At 41.7% G+C, this 22890-nt stretch overlaps 1 protein-coding gene across 3 annotated transcripts in view; it reads left to right on the top strand.

The window, feature by feature from the left end:
* The window catches only part of USP28 (ubiquitin specific peptidase 28), a 143928-nt gene that overhangs the window by 11327 nt on the left and 109711 nt on the right, over positions 1–22890 (top strand). For all 3 annotated transcript variants that reach the window (XM_089673084.1, XM_089673083.1, XM_089673082.1), the window contains exons 2-4: positions 13148–13225; positions 18527–18647; positions 20044–20149. In XM_089673084.1, the coding sequence (XP_089529210.1) occupies positions 13148–13225; positions 18527–18647; positions 20044–20149 (305 nt within the window). The remainder of the gene's footprint in view (positions 1–13147; positions 13226–18526; positions 18648–20043; positions 20150–22890) is intronic.

The raw sequence follows: 22890 nt of genomic DNA, 5'->3' as shown, positions 1-22890 counted from the left end.
TGACTAATTGCACTTCTCTGTCTGGCAATTCGATGGACATGTCTGGGTTTGGCGGTTGCCAGGAGAACGATACTTGCCTGACTGCATTGTGCCTAGTGTAAAGTTTGGTGGAGGGGTTGTTTCACATGGGGTTGGGCTTGGACCTTAGTTTCAGTGAAGGGAACTCTTCAGGTACTAGCATACTAAGACATTTTGGACAATGTCATGCTCCCAACTTTCTGGGAAGAGTTTGGGGATGGTCCCTTCCTTTTCCAACATGACTGCGCACCAGTGCACAAAGCAAGATTGATAAAGACATGGATGAGCGAGTTTGAGGTGGAGGAACTTGACTGGCCTGCACAGAGTCCTGACCTCAACCCCATAGAACACCTTTGGGATGAATTAGAGCAGAGACAGAGCCAGGTCTTCTCGTCCAACATCAGTGCCTGACCTCACAAATGTGCTTCTGGAAGAATGGTCAAATGTTCCCATAGACACCCTCCTAAACCTTGTGGACGGCCTTCCCAGAAGAGTTGAAGCTGTTACAGCTGCAAAGGGTGGGACAACTCCATATTGAACCCTACGGACTAAGACTGGGGGGCCATTAAAGTTCATGAGAGTGTAAAGGCAGGCCGACCAATACTTTTGCCAATATAGTGTATCAAAGTAAAATATGCATAAACAAGGATAGAGAGCCACATTCCAAAGCTTTAGCCAATGTATAATTTATTGCTCCACCTGGCGATAGACACACGGACTAGGCTCCTCCCTCTGTGTTTCATGAGATAAAAGATATGATACCTTTGCTGGTCTGCGCTTACATTGTGCCGGGCCTCGCACACTTGTGTCATCACTTTCTGTGCTTAGTAATCCATGACAGTTCTTTGCCCGTACACCGTAATCATACTTATGTTGTGCCGTTGTCCAAGCGAACTGTGCCTGAGACTACTTGTAAGTGCGCCATGGTATGCCGAACCATGCCTTGGCACCGTACAGAGAAATCACACTAGTCAGATGAACTGGACTTTGGGGGTCAAATGTGCTCGGGCAGGGTACGTACACCCTCTTATCAGTCTTTCTAGCACCAGGTGTAGCAATAAAGCATATGGCGTCTATAAGTGGTGTCTATGTGTCTCTTCGTTTGTGCACATTCTTAACGTGGAGCTCATCTCCATGATAAAGGTGGCACCAAGGGTCAAGTTGAGCTGAGGACGTGTATCTGTAGTGGAGCAGCAAGTCTTTTACAACCCCAATTTCAAGAAAGTTGGGATGCCGTGTAAAATCTACATAAAAGCAATATATGCTCCCATCCAGAGGACATATTATTTTCAGGGAAGGCCTTGCATATTTCAGTGGGACAATGCTAAACCACATACTGCATCTATGACAACATGGCTTCTTAGTAGAAGTGTCCTGGTGCTTAACTGGCTTTCCCGCAGTCCAGACCTTTCACCAGTAAAAATATTTGGCTCATTTTGAAACAAAAAATACAACAAAGATGACTCAGCACTGTTGAACAGTTACAATCCTTTGTCAGGCAACAATAGGACAACATTCCTCTCCCAAAACGGTGTTTCACTTGGGATCCGGTGCTGTCCTCACCTACGTTAGTTCTTCAAAAACCTTTGGGTTCCTTGTATCTTAACTGTGGGCACCCGGCTGCTCTGCTTGTGGCTTCCTAGCCGGCTGTCAGCTGCACTTTGTGAATGGTCTTGCAGTCTTCTGGGACCTGTGACAGGAGGGGGGAAGGAGAACTTCCACTTGGAAAGCCTAGGCAATCTGAGCGGAAGTGGGAGCGAGTACCTGTCAAAACCAGGTATCTGCTCCCTCCATATAAAAATGACATGCCAAAATGTGTTATAGGATGTGGGGGAGGGGCGTTACATAGTTTGGCTGAAAAAAAGACAAAAGTCCATCCAGTTCAACCAAAAATATAAAGTAAAAAAAGTTATCCTAATACAGAATTCCCCCTCCCCCCCCCCCCCCCCCCCAGCAAAGCATGACCCAATTTGCTCCTGCAGGGAAAAAAAAAATTCCTTCCTGACCCCCCCCCCCTTCCCTAGAGGCAATCGGATATTCCCTGGATCAACTTTACCTATAAATGTTGGTACCCAGTTACAGTGGAACTTCTCCTTTTGGGTGAATTATGCTTTAAATGAAGAGGGGGGGGGGGGGGCTATATACCGTGGTACTCATGGCCCTGACCAACTTTTTTGAGGTGTGTTGCTGCCATCAATTTCAGAATTACCCTTTTTTTTTTTTTTTTTTTTCCTTCTTAAAATGGTACGTTTTATCAATTTAAACCTTTAATATTTTATTCACAGTAGAAAACATATCAGTTTGAGATTTGTTAGACTTGCAAATCATTGCATTCTGGTTTATATAGATTTTACAGTGTCCCAATGTTTTGGGAATTGAGGTTGTATGTTGAGAATATGCAAATGAATTTGAAACCTATAATAAAAAAAAAAGGAAAAGGTCTTGAAACTTTACATGTATTCACACTTTTAGATGTTTGTTAGTCTTGTACAGGTATCCCACTCCAAATTCAAAGACCAAGTGCAATAAACCATTGTTATTATTATTATTATTATATGGGATTTATATAGCGCCAACAGTTTGCTCAGCGCTTTACAGTATAACGGGAAACAATACAGCAACAATAAAAAAAGGGTTAGGAGGGTCCTGATCCTGGGAGCTTACAACTCAAGAGAAATATATACACTGTGTTCCAAATCATTATGCAAATAATATTTTTCTCATTTACCTAAATAATTGATGTAAATAACAGTCAGCATAATTCTCATGTTATCAGCTATTATGAGTACAATTCACATTTTTATTGAACAAACCTCCTAATGATAACAGGATTTTTTTTAAACATAAAACACAATGACTGTTCCAAATTATTGCGCACAGTAAGTTTCAAAACACTTTATAGGTTGTAAAGAACTGAAAATTGTCATTTGTTGTGTTTGCAGCATATTTACTGAAATCAAAAGCTATTTCAATCAAACTTTTAACAACATTTTATAAACATTTGAAGCGGTCACGTTACATTGTAACATAGGACCCCTTATTTGATAGCAGCTTCACAAGTCTTGCATCCATTGAACTTGTGAGTTTTTGGACCGTTTCTGCTTGAATGTGTTCGCAAGATGTCAGAATGGCCTCCCAGAGCTGCTGTTTGGATGTAAACTTCCTCCCACCCTCATAGATCTTTTGCTTGAGGATGCTCCAAAGGTTCTCAATAGGATTGAGGTCAGGGGAGGATGGAGGCCACACCATGACTTTCTCTCCTTTTATCCCCATAACATCCATTGATGCAGAGGTATTCTTTGCAGCATGAGATGGTGCATTGTCATGCATGAAGATGATTTTATCACGGAAAGCATAGTTCTTCCTTCTGTACCAGGGAAGAAAGTGGTCAGTCATAAACTCCACATACTTTGCAGAGGTCATCTTTACACCTTTGGGGCCCCTAAAGGGGCTGACCAGCTCTGTTCCCATGATTCCGGCCCAAAACATGACCCCACCACTGCCTTGCTGACGTCACAGCCTTGTTGGTACAGGGTGGCCGTCCACCAACCATCCACTACTCTATCCATCTGGACCATCTAGGGTTGTACGGCACTCATCAGTGAACAGGACTGTTTGAAAATTAGTCTTCATGTATTTTTCTGCCCAATGCAGCCATTTCTGCTTGTAAGCATTGGTTATTGGTGGCCGAATAGAAGGTTTATGCACAGTTGCAAGACTCTGGAGGACTCTACACCTTGATGTCCGTGGGACTCCAGAGGCACCAGCAGCTTCAAATATCTGTTTGCTGCTATGTAATGGTATTTTAGCAGCTGCTCTCTTGATCCGATGCATGGATCTGGCATAAATCTTCCTCAATGTGCCTTTATCTGCACGAACCCGTCTGTGCTCTGAATCAGCCACAAATCTCTTAATAGTGCGATGATCACGCTTAAGTTTTCATGAAATATCGAATGTTTTCATACCTCGTCCAAGGCATCGAACTATTTCACTCTTTTCGGCAGCAGAGAGATCCTTTTTCTTCCCCATATTGCTTGAAAATGGTGCTCTGCTTAACCTCCTCGGCGGTCTGATTATTTCCGATTTTTTTTGTGCTGAAAGCGGTACCATTTTTTTGCATGGAAATATGTAGTTTTTTATTGTAGGCTGTAATTTTTAGGAATAACTCACTGAAATCTGTCCGAACAAGATTCTAATAAACATCCCGGGTATGATAAAATTTGAAACCCGAAATCATAAATTATAATTTAATAAATAATCATAAAAAATAATAATATAATAAATTGAATTCAATATAATCAAACCAAAAACACTGAAATTTGAAATACAGAGGCAAATTCGCACATCGCTGAGCAAAGTCGCAAAAACGTTTTCAGTGTCTGATGACGAATTTCCCCCACGAATCATCACTCAATTCTGCAAGTGGTTCTGATTTACTATCGCTGTTCTCTAGCCGGTCTAAAACCGCTTTTGACATAAAGGGACACCATGGACGTTTCTCAGTTTCCAGGCAGAAAGAACAGTCAAAATGCAGGCAGGGCACAGGACAAAGCACTCGGGACAAAATGTATGTGAAATGCATTGAAACAGCAATGTTTTACTATGTAATAATCATTTTAAAAAAAATGAATTTTTTTTTAACAATTTCAAGTTTGCCGCCGGTTCCGGTGCCTGTACGTCCCGCCGTCACAGGGACCGAAACACGGAAGCCGGATGCCGGCATTGGCCAGAGTAGATGGCCGGGGACGCTGCAGGGGACACATTGCGGGAGCGAAGGACAAGGTAAGTGCTGCAGGGACTCCCTGAGCAACGCCGCATGGTAAGCCTGAGTGTAGCTCGGGGTTACCGCTCTTGGTACTCAAATTTTACCCCGAGCTACACTCGGGAATACTGCCAAGGAGGTTAATAATGTGGAACACCCTCCTTTAGTAGTTTTTCCTTAAATTGGGCTCACCGGCCAATCTAATTATCCGAGGTGTCCGAGATAGTTTTCAGTGATCAAAAGAGCCCTGACATACAATGCCATCCATGAGTTAAACTGAAAAACAAAATATTTAATCTTTGTGACACCTAAATAGAATTTGCATAATAATTTGGAACACAGTGTGAGAGGAGCAGCACAGTGGCTAAATTGTTAGCACTTCCACCTGGCAGTACTAGGGTCATTGGTTCGAATCCCAGCCACGGCACCACCTGCCTGGAGTTTGCATGTTCTCCCTGTGACTGCGTGGGTTTCCTCCGGGTACTCCGGTTTCCTCCCACACGCCAAAGACATGCTGGTAGGTTAATTGGCTCCAGTCTAAATTGCCCCTAGTATGTGTATGTATGAATGTGAGTTAGGGACTTTAGATTGTACACCCCTTGAGGGTTAGGGACTGATGTGAGTGTACAATATATATGTAAAGTGCTGCGTAAATTGCCAGCGCTATATAAGTACCTCAAATAAATTTAACCATAACAATCCATGGAAAATAACCGATTCTGCTCCAGTAAAGTGAATCTGGTTCACCAACATTATTTATTTTTATTTATTTCAGGTACTTATATAGCGCTGTCAATTTACACAGCACTTTACATATATATTGTACATTCACATCAGTCCCTAACCCTCAAGGGGCGTACAATGTAAGGTCCCTAACTTACATTCATACATACACATACTAGGGCCAATTTAGACAGGATCCAATTAACCTACCAGCATGTCTTTGGAGGGTGGAAGGAAACCAGAGTACCTGGAGGAAACCCACGCAAGCACAGGGAGAACATGCAAACTCCATGCAGGAGGCACCATGGTCGGGAATTGAACCCATGACCCATTTACTGCAAGGCAGACGTGCTAATTACTAAGCCACTGTGCCGCCCATTGGTCTTTGCTCTGCATGGTGGACTAAGCCCAGTGGTTTGTGAAACTGAGTGCTGAGAAATTGTTAATTTGCTATTACTTTTCCAAGAAAAGCAGACAAGTGTATTTGGAAAATTGAACCGCTCATTTCAAAACCGTTTCCTTTTTGATTTAACGTTGACATCCATGTAAAGTATATGCTGATGAATTGCATCCCTTTAACAGGTACCAAATTCTAGTAATCCGCTCCCCATCATCAGGGTTTTAGTAGCCCAGGCTTTGCTGATTCTCGGTGACGAGTGGCTGGCACATCATTGTGAAGGAGTGAATGACAAACTCAAATGGCATGTGTAACTGACCTTAAAATAGCTCATCAAGCTTCATTTACATTCCCTTGCCTCCTTATATGTCCCAGAGCATAGAACAGCTCAGGACTTTTCCAGTCTCTGACATCCACTGCTGTCCTCAAAGGCCATTCTGTCTGCTCAGCCGTCCCCACTTAGCATCTGATAATTGTCTGGTAGGAATGTAATGTTTCTGAATCGCCAATAAAGTGGAACTGTTCATAAAAGATTTTTTTGTAATGTGGAGATTTGAAGTCGTTGAGTGGAAAGTAAAAGACTTTGAATATTTTTTCATACTATTGTATAGCTGTATTGTGCAATGGTCGGCAAATAAAAGGGTCCATTTGTCGTGTGATCATACCACAAAAAGTTACTCTTCTTAGATGTCCTGCACCGTCACTTTCCGAAGGCTGGATTCACACCAGGGTGGATAAAAATCAATGATTTTTTTAAAAAAATAAAAAAAATCTGATTTTTTTGATTTAAATCGGATTTTGTTTGATTTAAATCGGATTTTGTTTGATTTAAATCGGATTTTGTTTGATTTAAATCGGATTTTGTTTGATTTAAATCGGATTTTGTTTGATTTAAATCGGATTTTGTTTGATTTAAATCGGATTTTGTTTGATTTAAATCGGATTTTGTTTGATTTAAATCGGATTTTTTTTTTTTTAAATCGGATTTTGTTTGATTTAAATCGGATTTTTGTAAATAAAATGCTTTTTGAGGAAAATATATTACCATCCAAAGGTTATTCCATCATGAAATAAAGATTAGTTTTTTAATTATGTAGAATAAGGCTGTATATGTTTAATTTTTTTGGTAAATAAATGCCATTAATCCATTCACAATGTCATGCTCTTCCAGAGGCTTTTGTAAGATTATTGGGCAGTTCTCTGCCTACAAGATATTATCACAGATGCTCGGTTTACTTTTGCAGTTCTCAAAACTGAATTGGACTCAGCGGAGATCACATGCCTCTTCTTCACAGCAAAAATGTTATAACATGAACAGAGTTAAGAAAAAGACCTTCATCCTAACTTCTACAAACCTATGAATACAGAATCAACCCCTTCAGTGCTAAGTTTCAAGAAGTTCAGTGAATAGAATAGAAACAATATTTTTCTGATTGTTTGGAGTGGAATAGATCTGCACAAGAAGAAAGTGATACTAAGTGTGAGGAGGAAGGGGCTGACAGTCTAAGTTTCTTAAAATATATATATTTTGTTTAGCCAAATTAGTTAACAAACATGGATGTTTAAGCAAATCACATATGCTGGAATGTTATTGTTTCAGTTGAATACATATATTTAAATTGTTATTAAGGTAATGATTATTTTTCTCCTTCCTAAGTACAACAGAAAAGTTGTCCAAATATGAATGATTAACCTATTAAACTGGGGATAAAAAAACTAATACGAAAAGTTGTTATTCTAAAAATCTTCATCTACTTGCATATTAAAGTTATACCAGCAAGAATTAGTCTTTATGTAGAAAACTAGGATTTAAATCAAGCCTTACTGACTAGTGATTTAAATCGTGATTTAAATCAGTTTGATTTAAATCAAATCCACCCTGATTCACACTTGAGCGATTTGTAGCTTGAGGCTCCAGAAATGCTCAAACCTAAAAAATCAGTTCTCTATGGTGCCTGTAATTGTGATCAGGTGTAAACAGGCACCATAGAGAACATCTGATTTTTTTTTTTTTAATTTTGAATGTTTTTGGAGCTTGAAGCCCTGTGCACGGGAGCAGCAGCTGTTCTGGGTCTCTCTCTCCTCCATTGGCAGAGACACAGCAATCATTGGTTCTCACTGCTGCCAATCGCAGCTGGTGAGGAGGGGGCGGTGATCGGTAGTGAGCACGCACAAGGGCCTCCAAAGCAAGGGGCTTGCTATGGGGGCACTCAGCAAGGAGGAGTGGCCTGTAGCGCCGGCGGGGGAATCACAAAGAAGAGGATCTGGGGCTGCTCTGTGCAAAACCATTATGAAGAACAGTTAACATGTTATTTTTAACAAAAAAAAAATAGCTTTTAATATTTAAGTTTTTGGATTGGGTGAAGATGAGTTAGGGTTTGTATTGCTGTCTGGGCCCATATTAGGGAGATCCTCTCTTCCTATTTGTCACGTTTACCATCCTCACCGAGAGTGTAAGTAAGAGAATATCCCAAATTTTGATCGGTCACCAGAACTGGAATAGAAGGGGAATCTTCCAATGAGCACACTCATTCTGGTGATCCTGATGATGACCAAAGATTCTGTCACTTTGTAGGGGTTTCTTCTTGCTTCTTGTTTTGGCTGTTGGACAGAAAGTGAAGGAAGATATCCCCAATGGGAGCCAGAACATACAGTTATCAGTGCTAAGAATATACTCTGTTATTTGTATTAATGACACTGGCTGGGAAGGGGTTAAACATCTAGGGTGATCAGAAGGGTTAACTGGTGTGCCTAGCCAGTGACACCTTGCTGCCCTCAATAGACCGGGGGAATCCAAATATACTGAAAGAGGAAAGAACAAACAGAGGGCGCACAGGCCTAGTGCATTACCATAAAAAATGTTTAATAAGAAATAAAGTAGGTGTTGTACTCACAAACGACAATAAAGTCAAGGCACATCATAAAGGAACAGCTGGGTCAGCACCGCGCTGAGTAACAGTCCATAATGGGGAGTGTAGACATCCAATGGACTGACGCGTTTCGAGGACTTGACTCTTCCTCAGAGCCTCTGCGGTGTTGACCCAGCTGTTCTTTTATGATGTGCCTTGACTTTATGGTCGTTTGTGAGTACAACACCTACTTTATTTCTTATTAACCATTTCAATACCGGGCAATTTTACCCCCTTCCTGCCCAGGCCAGTTTTCAGGTTTCAGCGCTCTCACACTTTGAATGACAATTGCGCGGTCATACAACATTGTACCCAAACTAAAATTTTCTCATTTTCTTCACACAACTAGAGCTTTCTTTTGGTGGTATTTAATCACCACTGGGGTTTTTATTTTTTGCTAAATTAACAAAAAAAGACCAAAAATTAAAAAAAAACAAGTTTTTCTTTGTTTCTGTTATAAAAGTTTGCAAATAAATAATTGTTCTTCATAAATTTTAGGCCGAGATGTATTCTGCTACATGTCTTTGGTGAAAATAACCCAAATTAGGATGTATTATTTAGTTTGTAGGAAAGTTATAGAGTTCACAAACTATGGTATAGATCTGAATATTGATCAATCCTGAAGTACTGACAGCCAATCTAATTTCTTGAGGTCCAAGAATGTCAGAACAGTACAGATATCCCCCAAATGACCCCTTTTTGCAGAGTAGACAGTCCGACGTACTTCATAAGAGGCATGGCGAGTTTTTTGAAGTTGTATTTTTTTTGTCATTTTTTGGAAAATTAAAAAATTAAAAAAAATGAGTTTCACAATTTTTTTTTTTTTTTTGCATATTGTCACTAGTGCAGTACAGCGTCATCATATAACTGGCATGGTGGTGATCAGGGACACTAACTGGTGACAGTATGGGAAAAAAAAAAAAAAAAAAAAAAAAAAATATATATATATATATATATATATATATATATATATATATATATATATATATATATATATATAATTTTTTTATTATTTTTTATTACTTTTTTTTAAAAAAAAATTTTTCATATTTCACTTTGACCAAAGTAGTACAATGTTACCATAGTAACATTGTACTGCTTTGGGGAAGTGATCAGTATTTTTTTTTTTTTACACAATTTGCTTATAGCAAAGAATTACTTTGCTATAAGCAAGCATTTACCTGAATGACATCGATTCATTCAGGGTTTTTTTTTTTTTTTTTTTTCTTAGCTGTGATTTGGCCACAACTAATCACATGACATGTGCATGTGATTAGCTGTGACCATTCACAGCTAGACACTAGTATACAATGGATGGCATGAATGAAGCCATCCATTGTATACAACTGTCATGTGACCTGCTGTGATTGGTCACAGCAGGTCACATGGTACCGGCAACGGGGCCGATACTCAGATCTGTAATCGGCCGTGTCCGAGGTACACGGCCGGTGACAGATCGCGCCGCAGCGCAATCTGCGCATGTGCGGGAGGACGCCATATGGCGTCCACCCGGAACGCTGATGACATTTGCTGCCCGCCGTTCGGCCATAGGGCGGGCGGAAAATGGTTAAACATTTTTTATGGTAATGCACTAGGCCTGTGTGCCCTCTGTTTGTTCTTTCTTCATGCTAGATTTTATTCCCTTTGCAGGGAAAGAAAATCTAGCAGATCGCCGCTGTTTACATAGGCAGAACTGTGTCCTGTCACTCTCCTCGCCGATCAACAGGTGCCGGCGCTCATCCATTGGCCGGCATCTTTTGAGTGGCTTCTGCTGTGTCCAGTCACAGCAGAATCAGCGTTCTGGCACGTACGCACACCCCCTTCAATGAACGTGCAAAATCACGTTTATATACATGCTTTTGCACAGAACGTCCACCCTGTAGCAGTAAGTATGCTATAGGGCGGACTTAAAGTGGTGACCCTTCCTCTTCACCTCGTCCAATCAGAGAATGGTTTGCTTTCACTGAGAAAAATACAAGATGTTCTCTAAATGCCAACCATGCCAACCATGGGACCTTCTGTGGTTGCTATGCAGAAGGCCAGCTGCTCTGCATGGTTCCCAGGGGATGGCGTCCATTGCTGTAGCATCTCAGGATTCTACAGTGATTTATAACTTCCACAATGGCTGCCCAGATATCGCATATGCATAGTAACATTGGGCTAAGTATGCAAAATCTATATTTACTGGAGTTAAGCTTTACCCAAAGTCTGCCTGTGGTTAGACTGTTATAAAAAAAATAACTGCAGCAGACTCTAACACACTCTTGTTACGGCACAATCTGGGTCCATTCTGATAGACAATGCTCTGATATCATTATGGCAGCCGAAAAAAATGTGCTTACCATACTAAAATCCCAAAAACCTTAGGCCTCATGCACACAGGGCGTTTTAAAAGTCCTGTTCCTATTGGTGCCCTGTGTGCATGAGGCCTAAAAGTACAGCTTTAACTTTCCCATTGTTTTTTCACCAGGAGGTTTATTCTGTGCCAAAAAGCAGTTAAGATCTTCATTTATGGACGAGTCAATCGAATATAGAATAACAAAATTAAAGCAGTAATAAACTCTGCCAATAAGTTTTTTTTATTTTTTTTTTTTTTAAAATGGGCCCCCCGCAGTGTTCTACCATAAGGTGCTAGTATGCACTGCATGCTAATTCATTATGACAGACTTTCCTGTTAAATGGAGCCCTCCTGTTCTGTCGCTGTTTACAGTGCTTCTGCTGGTTTTATCTCCTTGGCCACTTGGATGGTCGGTACACGATGACGTCACTTCTGCACATGTATATGGGAGTCGCATCACCGCGGCCCACAGCAAGTACTGTAAATGTATGTTGAGCTGCGTGTGTGCGACTCAGATCACACTACTGCTGCAAGGCAGGGGGAGACATGTGTGACAGAGGAGACCACTATGGTCACAGAATTCATTTTTGTTAAATGAAACCTAAGTATCTGAATACTTGGCTATATAATACCCAAATAATACCTTTTTATAGTAGAGCTCAAACTGGAAGTGGTAGAAGCAGCACACAGCGATCAGTTCTGGTGTTTGCAAGCAGGGGAGTATTTACCACAAGGCAAACAAGGCATTTGCCTAGGGTGGCATTTTTTTAGGGGGCAGCACTTCCCCCTGGAAGAAGGGACATATGCAGCATGGGGACCAGGTGGGATCTGAGAGAGGCTGCTTGATGGTGTATGCAGAGCCCGACTGTTGTTCCCGGGATTGTCCAGAGCTGTAAAGGTGAGTGTCTTTCTCTCTGTCTCCGGGGAGGGGATGTTAGTTGGGCAGGGGTGTTGTTGGTCACTGTCAGGCTCTCTCTTCATGGGAGGGAATCTGGTGTTGGTTGGTGTCAGGCTTTCTACTCCGGGGAGGGGCATCCGATTTTTGTGTGGCCTAGGGCAGCACGAAACCTAAATACACCACTGTTTGCAAGGGTCATGCGATTAGGTTGGAGGAACAAAATCTGTGGGTGTTGGAGTGTAAAAAATCCTGTCTCTAGCTTCGACAGGAGAACGGCTGTTCAGAAGAATTTTTTTATTTTTTTTTTTCATCTGTGTATTTAGGTGTTTGTCTAGACCTCAGCTTTAATCTGGGTTCACACTCATGCGGTACAATGCATGTGATTCGTACAGGAACCGTGCCGCATTCCTGTGCAAATCACATGCGAACTGTGTGCGGTGCAATCAGAGCCATACATTTTGTACGGCTCAAATCGCACTGCATCCGCACCAAAAAGATGCAGGACCGGTTTCTGGGTCCTCACTAGAATCGGATCACATGGGTATTCACACTTGTGTGATCCGATTCTGCACATCGCACCGTAGTTTGCAGACCGATTTCGGGGTGTTGTTAACGTAACATACACACCCCCAGCGGTTCGAATGAACGGGGTGCGATTCTGATGCAGTGCGGAATTTGCACAGAAAATGCTGCGAATTATAGACTGAATCAGTGTGAACCGGGGCTAAAAGTTTAAATCTGGATTTTTTGGTACGGGGCACCCATCCAGCTCTATAAATCACACCCAGCGTGTTCAGACAATGTTTACAATGCTGTTTGTACCTGTTTGGCTGTCTCTGGATGATCAGAATTTATCGCAGAGAGCAGGAACCAGGAATGCTTTTAGCAGATTAGCTAACAACCACGTAATTTGTAAATACTGCATTTGGCATGCCACGTTGGTCCAAAAGCTGTAATCAAGGAGGGCACTATGATGATCACGCATGACGCTTGCTGGGAAGATTTAATTGTACACTTCTTTGTTACATAACATATGCGTTTCATTGTACGGAGCCACTATCATATAGTAATGTTTTTCCACTGATTTATGTTTCATTTCCAGAACTCTCAAATGCTGATTAACCAACTGAGAGAGATAACTGGGATCCAAGATCCAGCTATTCTGAAAGAAGCACTTAAGGTCAGATTCTATTACTAAGTGAGTTGGACATTTCATGTGTAGGAGACAAATATTTGGTCAATTTAATTATCCTAGGTTCACACTAGAATGCGGTGCAGGAAAGCCACGATCCATGCACATTTCCTGCACCACATTCAAATGGCACTACCCTTGCAATCTTCAGCAGGTGCCAGTGCAATCCTAACGAAGCCCCAAACACAGATCTAGTGCGTTTGCCTGCACTTGAGTGCATGAAATAAAACAACCAGGCAATCCAGTTGCAGTGCGGTTCCAATACTGGTGTGTGCATGACCTTGGTATGGTGTGGTTTGAGCCCATTCAAAATGCTCAGAATCGCATATGGATGCAGTGCGGTTTCTTTGCAATTTCTATCTGCTTAACTGGGAATATTTTGGGATTTTCATTAAACACGCAGGATTGTACAAAGTCTGAGGCTCCATACAGCATACCGCACTGTTCTGGATTTGAGGCGAGACTTCCAATCTCATACCCGGAACACAGTAGAGTCTCTATCACAATGGCTCTCAGCCATTCAGAGTAAGCAATGTATTCTATCAATTTCATATAAAGTTTTTTTTCCTCTGGCTAGGTCAGAGGTTGTGACATCAACAGCCAATCAGAGGAAGCTTTGTATTAACCACTTGACGCAAACATCACACAAATATGCGGCCTCACGAAACTGGGCTTTTTTCTGTGGGGCCACATATTTGTGTACCTGTCTTTGTGCTGGGAACGCGCCGCTCAGCGCGCTCCCAGCACAAAGACTGCGGTGTCACTAAGATCTCTGGGTCCCATTCTAACGATCGGGACCTGGGACTCCCAATTCCGGGTCACGTGATTGCTGTGATAGCCTCTGATTGGCTATCATAGTGATCAGTCACTGTGCAGCCTGGCCCCCTTGTTTTTTCTCTCTCTATGAATGGAGAAGAGGGATACATTGTATTTCTCTAACTCCTGGCATAGAGAGAAAAAAAAATTTGTAAAAAAAAGATAAATAAATATTAAAAAATAAAGAAAAATACCTAGATCAAGGTTTGATCTAGTTCAGTGCCGGGGTTAGAGTTTGGGTCAGGGTCAAAGGTCAGGATTTAAAAAAAAAAATTGGTATCGGTGTCCGTTAGTGTTAATATCAGTGTTTTTAGGTAAAAAAAAAAAAAGACAAAAACAAAATGCGAACTATTGTTTCTGGGCTGTACTACGGGTACAAACAACAAATAACATACACATATATGGTATCGCTGCAATCGTCAAGAGCTGGAGAATTTATTTTGAGTTGTTCTTTGGTGGTAGGTTATGGTAGTAACAAGAAACACACAGCTAAATAAAAAAAAAAGTTTTCTTTTTTTACTATTTTGGGCCAGTTTTCCTTTGATAATAAAAAAGTCAGGAGCTATCCATTACCATTTACCTCCAAATGAAAGCCCAATTTGTCCTGAAAAAAATCAAGGTATAATTCACCTGGATGTACAAAGTAGTTGTGGTGATGGGTACGGTTTTACTATCACATGTCAACGTTGCAGAATTGTGCTTAGGCATTTAGATTTGTTTTACCCTTAGGCGTGAAGGGGTTAATTGACAGAATACATCGCTTACTGGGAATGGTTGAGCGCCACTGTGATACTCTGTGTTCCGGGTATGAGATTGGAAGTCTCGGCTTGAACCCGGAACACAATGCAGCATGCTGTATGTAGCCGCAACTACATACAGTTTTTATACTGCACATCCAGTAGCCTCACAGGTTAGTGAAGGACATAGTTCATTTGGGTCAGGTCTTGTATGTTTAATGGCAATATGTAGTGTTGCTGTAATGTGTGTGGATTGTTTGTTTTTGTTTTTATTCTGGACAGCAAAGTCTTTTTTGTGGCACATTTCCTGTGCAGATTAAAATAGTGCAATTGCTTTCTGATTGTAGATACATGCAATTTGACACCAACTGTTGTAAGAATTACCTGCCGATACCGCAATTACATTTTAGGGCTCCTACAGACTTTTTTTTTTAATTTCAAACGGTCAGTCAGGGGTGGACTGACAACTCATGGGGCCCCCGGGCAATAGGGGATCATGGGGCCCCTGTGTCCTTGCCCAAACTCAAAAAAGCCTATGAAAAAGGTACCAGGGGCATCTCATGGGGCCCCCTACTGACCCCGGGCCCTCAGGCAGTGCCCGAGTTTCCGAATGGTCAGTCCGCCCCTACGGTCAGTTCTTGGGTTGAATTTGCTGAGTCACCCAGTCTTGGAAAAATTGGCTTTAATTTGTAATCTATGGTACATTTTTTGTTTATTATTATACAGGATTTATATGGCGCCAACAGTTTGCTCAGCGCTTTACAATATAACGGGAGACAATACAGAACAATAAGTTCAATACAAGAGGGATAGGAGGGCCCTGCTCCTTGGAGCTTACAATCTAGAATTATGTTCCTTACAGTGGAATAATTGATTTCAAATAATTTGGCAATCTTTTTAAATCCCTTTCCAGGCTTCCAGGCATTGACAACCCTTCCAGGGGTTTTGAGAGCTTTTTTACGTATGATGGCACCACACATTATTTGTAGTGATGAGCTTGGGGTTGTTCATATCCTAGTCTGAACCCACATTCCCTGCCGTGTGGGCGTGTTTACATGCAGTTGTTGGACGGGGAATGTACAGTGACAGCTTTCTGGCTGTCTCACTTTGGTAGGTTCAGACTACGATTCAAACACACCAGAGCTCATCTCTAGTCAATAGAAAAGAGAACACCAGACTATAGATAATGAGGTTTAAAGAAGACATGTTCTACCTGTAACATTTCTAGGAGGTTCTAATCTTTGGTATCTAATCTAGAACACTTGTTTGTAATTTTATGGATTTGAAGCAGCAGTGAATGTAGTGGTGTACAGGGGCGGACTGACAAATCATGGGGCCCCCGGGCAATAGGGGATCATGGGCCCCTGTGTCCTCGCCCATGAAATAGCCAATGAAAGGTACCAGGGGCATCTCATGGGGCCCCCTACTGACCCCGGGCCCTCGGGCAGTTCTCGGGTGCTCGAATGGTTAGTCCTCCCCTGGTGGTGTACTTACTTTTTCTGTACAACAGAGCTGCATTTAGATCTTAAAAACCAATACACCATGTCCGTTTTTTATTTGTCTTTTGTTCAAGTATATTACCTTTTATCTATAGGCACTGTTTTACCCTAGGTTCACATCTAAGCGACTTTGTGAACTGCAATTTGTGTGCTGCCTTCTTACACTCAGGGAAAAGGTCCCTGCAGCTTTTTAGAAATCACAGCCCGCATGCGAACTGCAAGTGCAGAGTGTTTGGCGTGCCATTAGGATTAATGGCACATGCACTCATCTGCGGTTTTCAATGCGGGTGGTTGTGGCTGCAGGAACAGGTGTCCACAGATGTGATCCTTAGCCTTAATAAAGATCTAATGTTTGCCTGTTTTAAATTGTTGAAAAAGTCAACAGTTTCCATGAGTTGTATTTTTTTTCTTGACTGTAAATGGCCTCCATGTAGTGACAACTCTTTTCAGTTTTGTTATGAATTCTTGAGTTCTTGTTAGAACCAATAATTCTAAACAGAAGCTAAGGACAGACTTATTTGTTAAAGTGGAATTCTAGGCTATTCCTCTCTATTCTATTCCTAACTAAGTGGACAGCACAGTGGCTAAATGGTTAGCATTTCGGCCTGGCAGTACTAGGGTCGTTGGTTCAAATCCCAACCATGGCAACACCTGCCTGGTGCTTGCATGTTCTCCCTGAGCCTGTGTGGGTTTCCTCCAGGTACTCTGGTTTCGTCCCACACTCCAAAGACATGCTGGTAGGTTAATTGGCTCATGTCTAAATGGGCCCTAGTATGTGTATGTATGAATGTGAGTTAGGGACCTTAGATTGTACGCCCCTTGAGGGTTAGGGACTGATGTGAATATATGTAAAGCACTGCGTAAATTGATGGCGCTATATAAGTACCTGTAATAAATAAGCTTAAACCTGCTCCTACCCCCCTTCTAAATCCTATTCGAACTACCCTGTGAAAGGAAGATGCATATACTTACCTATTCTAGGGGTGCTCTGGTCCAATCACATGATCGGCTCCGAGCAGCAGTTTCAAGGTAGAGGATAGACAGCTGACAACAGATGTCCCATAGGAAGCCTATGGGCAACGCCCTGCCCAGCCATTTGAGCATTGTCGGCAATCTCTTCTCTCCTATCCAGCTTGCCGCTGGTGTCAGGAATGGACTTGCCAATAGTGGTGGGACTCACCTGCCTTGTGGGCTGCAGTACCAGGGCTGGCCAGCGGGTGCTCTCAACAACCAGAGGTTCACTTTGGCAATTAGCCATCACCTGGGGCTGATTGCAGGTGTATTTTAGGGATGGCCAGACCTGCAGTCTGTGCCTTGGTGTGTGTTTTTCCATGGGCCCCTGTACCTTGTAACCTGCATTCCTGTTTCTGCCTGACTTGTTGCTGATCCTGACCTCTGCTGACTTCTCCTGTTTTGATCCCTGGCTTGTGACCCTGACCATTCTCTCCGCCTGCTCCTCCTGTACCTACCTGCCCGATAGATATCCACCCGGCCTGTCTGACTGCGTTGTGCTCTATATGTGTATGTACCTGTGTATCTGTATCAGTTTAGGTTTGGGTTTGTTTCACCTTGTTGTATGTATTTGTGTTAGCTTGGGGTTTGTTGTATGTATTTGTGTTAGCTTGGGGTTTGTTGTATGTATTTGTGTTAGCTTGGGGTTTGGTGCACTGCGTTTTTGTTTGTATTGTTAGTCTTAATTATACCATATCTGGAGCCTGTGTTTCCCTGTGTCAGTACACACATCTCTGGTCACACCCGCATCCCTGACAGCTGGGGAGATAACGTGACTGGACCAGAGCACCCTCAGAATGTGTAAGTATAAGCATCTTCCTTCTACGGGGTAGTTAGAATTGGAGTTAGGTGGGTGCAGGTTTAGGCTTGGTTAGCATGTGCCGGTGAAGTCAGTGGCTGCAGGGACACTGAATATCTCCTAAACAGTGCAGGTTTAGGCTTGGTTGGCGTGTGCTGGTGAAGTCAGTGGCTGCAGGGACACTGAATATCTCCTAAACGGTGCAGGTTTAGGAGATATTCCTTGTATCTACAGGTAAGCTTTATTATAAGCTGTAGGTACAAGTGTCCAGTGGGACTTTACTTCCACTTTAACAGTACATTTTCAACATTTAAATACTATCCTCACAAATAAAGTGCTGCACATCACATCGGTATTTAAAAATAATTTTCTGTCTCACCCAGGGAACATGAATGTGACTTTTACTTTTTCTGCCCTTTTTATTCAGGCTAGTAATAATGACATAACTCAGGCTGTAAGTTTTCTAACTGACGAATGTGCCAAAGAGCCAGAGGAAAACCCTGATGAACCATCTGAAGATGGTGCCACAGTCAACCAGACAAAATCTGGTAAGTGACGAGCTTCCTGACTCCTCCCCTTTTATTGGAGCGTGAACACTAGGCAAACAGCCAAGTACAAAATACATATACAGTGTGAGTCATTTTACCTGCTAAAAAATGTGTACAGTATATCTGTCCATCCAACTGATGAGGTAATCCCTTCTGTACTCCTATCAGCATTTTCCATATCAATTCAATTGTATGCAGCTCTCACTCCTGCCCTCCCTCTCTTAGTCTGAGGGCTGATTACAAGAAGCAGATACCAGGTCGAGAGAAATTCAAGTACTTACACTAGTTTAATTCCACACTTTGGTCATGCTACACACTCCCCAAAAAATGTCGTCATTGTACACATGTGTAGCATGTCTAGTCTCTCTGCCCTGTTGCTGGGACCTCCCCTCCTGGTATACAGCAATTATCGGCTTTTAATCATAGCTAGGATTGCTGTATACTCAGAGAAAGTGTTGGGAGCTGTAAAAGAAAAAAAAAAAAAAAGCAGTTTGAATTAGTGTTTTATAAACAGCGCTGCTCAGACACATATGGGTAGATTCAAAGTAACTTAATGTTACTTTTGTATCATTCTGTTCATTCATCTGCTGATCAAACAACAAATTAACTTAGATCGGCAAATAAAGCCTTGGTTCACACTAGCACGATTTTCTGGCAACATGTAAAATTGCAGGTCAAATGAAAATGCATAGATTTAAATGGGTACTATCTTAATTGAGTCGCTGTGACAAAAAAAATACTTCTTGCAGAGTCTTCTGCTGCACGACTCCCATTGACTTCAATGTAAAATTACCAGCAAATCATACATTTGCTTAATTACATCCTTGTGAGTCTTCGTGTGCATTTTTTTCTTTCAGTTAGAAGAGGGGAAGAGGGGCTTTCTCAGCCTGCATGCTTGAGCTAAGGGTGGATGGATTCCAGGAAGTAGAAGTAAATCTACATGAATAATCTTCCCTTACTCAAGATGGCCATAGCTACAAATGCTAGAGGGGTGGTTTTCAGCGTAATCCCTCAACAAAATAAAGCATGTAGACATTGATAGATGGGAGAGTTTAGTTCTGCTTTTAGGAGATATTTGGCAGTTAGACATGGCAGATTTCTAGAATGATACAGTGTGGGCCTGTACTGCAGACCAACAGCTTTGGCTCAAAAGAAGCCATCCCTACTGGGATAGTGATGCCAATCTGAAAATGATTCATAGTTTCCCTGAATACAATGGTACCTTTTTTTCAATTGTCTTTTTAACAAGGAAGCATTACTCTATTGTATAAATCTTAGTTTACTTCCTTAGAAAGACGCAGTGCATGTAGCAGTCCTGTTTATGGTACATATACTTCATACTGTTATGAAATGACAACTCCTGTCTTTGATGTTTTACCATTTTTATATTTTCCAGCTGTGGTAAGGTTCATGAATGATAAAGATGAGCTTCAGACAGCCATAGCCCTCAGCCTACAGGAATCTGCAATCCACCAGGTAGAGAGGAACGATTCCAGAGACAGGTATGTGCGCTGAGATTTTAGTAAGCAACACATTTTGGCCCCAAAGAAATCCCATCACTTGAGACTTGCTGACCAACTAGGCTGCACCAAGTATGAGAAAATCTTACCTTTGTCTTTCTGCCGCATGCTAAGGTTCTATTCACATCACTGGTTAGTGGTGCACCGAAATGAAAATTCTGGTACCAAAAGCAAAAATTCAAAACGCACTTGGCCTAAAACCGAAACTGAAATGCTCAGTTTTTAAGAATGAATATATATATTTTGGAAAAAAATACACTGATTTAAAAAAAAGACAACTTTTTATACATTGTGAACCTTTACTTAGTTTGGGTCAAGCTGGCTCAGAACGAACGTCCCTAATCTGTCGGTCCGCTGGATGTTCGGTAATACTGTATGTACGGTAGCTTCGGCTACATACAGTATATTGCACTGAGCCAATCACGGCAAGCGATGTATTCTATTAATGAATACAAAGCCTGCTCGGATTGGCAGAGGTTGTGACATCATCAGCCTGCTTCTACGACTCAGCCAATTCGAGCAGGCTTTGTATTCATTAATAGAATACATAGCGCGCCGTGATTTGCTCAGCGCGGTATACTGTATGTAGCCGAAGCTACTGTACTTGTATGAAGCCAGTTTCAAACTGAAAGTTGTAATGTATCACAAGATGTCATTGATGAACTTATGATGTCAGAGGATGAACATGATGTGGATTTGGAGGGATTTTAAGTACCAGTAAGTCCTAACCATTTTAATTAAATCTTATGTTTTTAAATGGTGTTGCCTCGGAAGGGGGGTAGTCTTATACGGTGAGTATAGGCCAAAACCTATGTTTTGACTGGAAAATTAGGGGGTCGTCTTATTTACCAAGTCTCCATATACGCCAGTAAATACAGGTGTGTATGTATATATATATATATATGTGTGTGTGTGTGTGTGTGTGTGTGTGTGTGTGTGTGTGTGTGTGTGTATATGTATATATATATATATATATATATATATATATATATATATATATATATATATATATATCCCATTTTTTTTGGAAAATATGAAAGAGGATGTTACAGCAAGTAAATGGATACCCAATATGTCATGCTTTAAAATTGAGCATGCTCGTGGAATGGCGTGAAACTGCGGTACTTAAAAATCTCTTTAAAAATTTCTACAGGTTACCATTGTAAAGTTACAGAGGAGTTCTAGTGTGAGAATTATTGCTCTTGCTCTGACGTTCATAGCGATAACTCACGTGTGTGGTTTGAACACCTTTTACATGTGTGGGCGTGGCCTACGTATGCGTTCACCACTACATGTGGGGACGGGAGCACTTTAAGCTTTTTTAAAAAAAATGTATTTCATGGTTTTTTGTTTTGTTTTTTTCACTCTTCCTATAAAAAAAAAATGTAATCACTTTTATTCTTATCACAAGAATGCATGCATTCCTTGTGTTAGAAATAATTAAGAGACCGGTCCTCCTTTATGGAGAGATATGGGTTCAATAAGACCCCACATCTCTCTGCAATGTAAAGCATTGGATCCAAAAAAAAAAGCATTGATCTAGTGCTTTAACCTCTTCACGCCGGCCACACACAAATGTGCGGCCTCCCGACGTCTGGGCCTAGACACCGAGCGGCCGAACATTTGCATGCAAGTAACAAAAAACATGTGCTGAGAGCGCGCACCCCGCACGCTCCTAGCACACATGTTCGATACTCACGGAAAGGTCCCGGTCTGCTCTTTCGATCGTGACCTTTCCCGATCATGTGACCGCCGTGATGACGGTCACATGATCCTTAAACCCCGCCTATCGGCTTCTGAAACTCTTATAGGGCCTGGTGACACCTGCAGGAAGGGGTTAAAAAAAATCAAAATGACCGGAACAGGAAGTGACATCGCTCCAGTCCTCCAAGGGCATAGAATGGTGCCCATCTTTCCTTCACTCATCTCTATGCCCAGCGGCAGGATCGATGGTTTCTCAGGTAAGGCTGAGAACTACGTGTGGGCGGTGGCGAGGGGTGGGGTTTTTTTCGGCACGTGCACCGTTGCCCTTTTTACATTACGGCCAGGGGTGTTTTTGGCCAAAACGTTTCTGCCACCAAAATCTTGGTGCATCCCTATCACTGCTCGGTGCGGTCTATGTGCAGGGCCGCCCATCCATTTCAATGGGCTGCCCTGCCAACAGAATTGCAGGGGAAAAAGTCTCTGACCCGTTCAGTTATTTGGTGGTGGTACACACTGACCATTTGAAGGAAGATTATCCACATTGCATCTACAGCATTGTTTTCCAGTATTATCACTGATTGTGAAGTCTTTCTCTTTATATGGACTTTAATATATGTCTATATGGACAATAGGTTATTGTTTTGACACTATTCCACAGTGTTTCATGTATACTTGTGGTCAGTATATTTTGCTCAGTATTTAATTTACTTTTCATTTTTTGATTTCCTTTCAGAGGTATGAGGGTCTTCATGGGGCATATGTATGTTGTATGATATCCAAAGGTTGATTTGACCATATTTCACACTTTGAAATCATGGAGGGGTCTGACATTCACATTGTAGGTGCATTCCCACTCTGAGAGACAGAATTTAAAAAACAAATTCAAGAAATCACATTGTATGATTTTTAAAGAATTTGTCTTGCACTGCTGAACGTAAGTATTTGAACACCTGAGAAAACCAGTGTTAATATTTGGTACAGAAACCTTTGTTTGCAATTACAGAGGTCAAACATTTCCT

Source organism: Staurois parvus, unplaced genomic scaffold (assembly GCF_062004578.1).
Source record: "Staurois parvus isolate SC_StPar_1 unplaced genomic scaffold, SC_StPar_1.0 ptg000135l, whole genome shotgun sequence".
Lineage (NCBI taxonomy): Eukaryota > Metazoa > Chordata > Amphibia > Anura > Ranidae > Staurois > Staurois parvus.
Note: the sequence above shows the minus strand (reverse complement) of the source record. Positions and strands in the feature narration are given on the sequence as shown.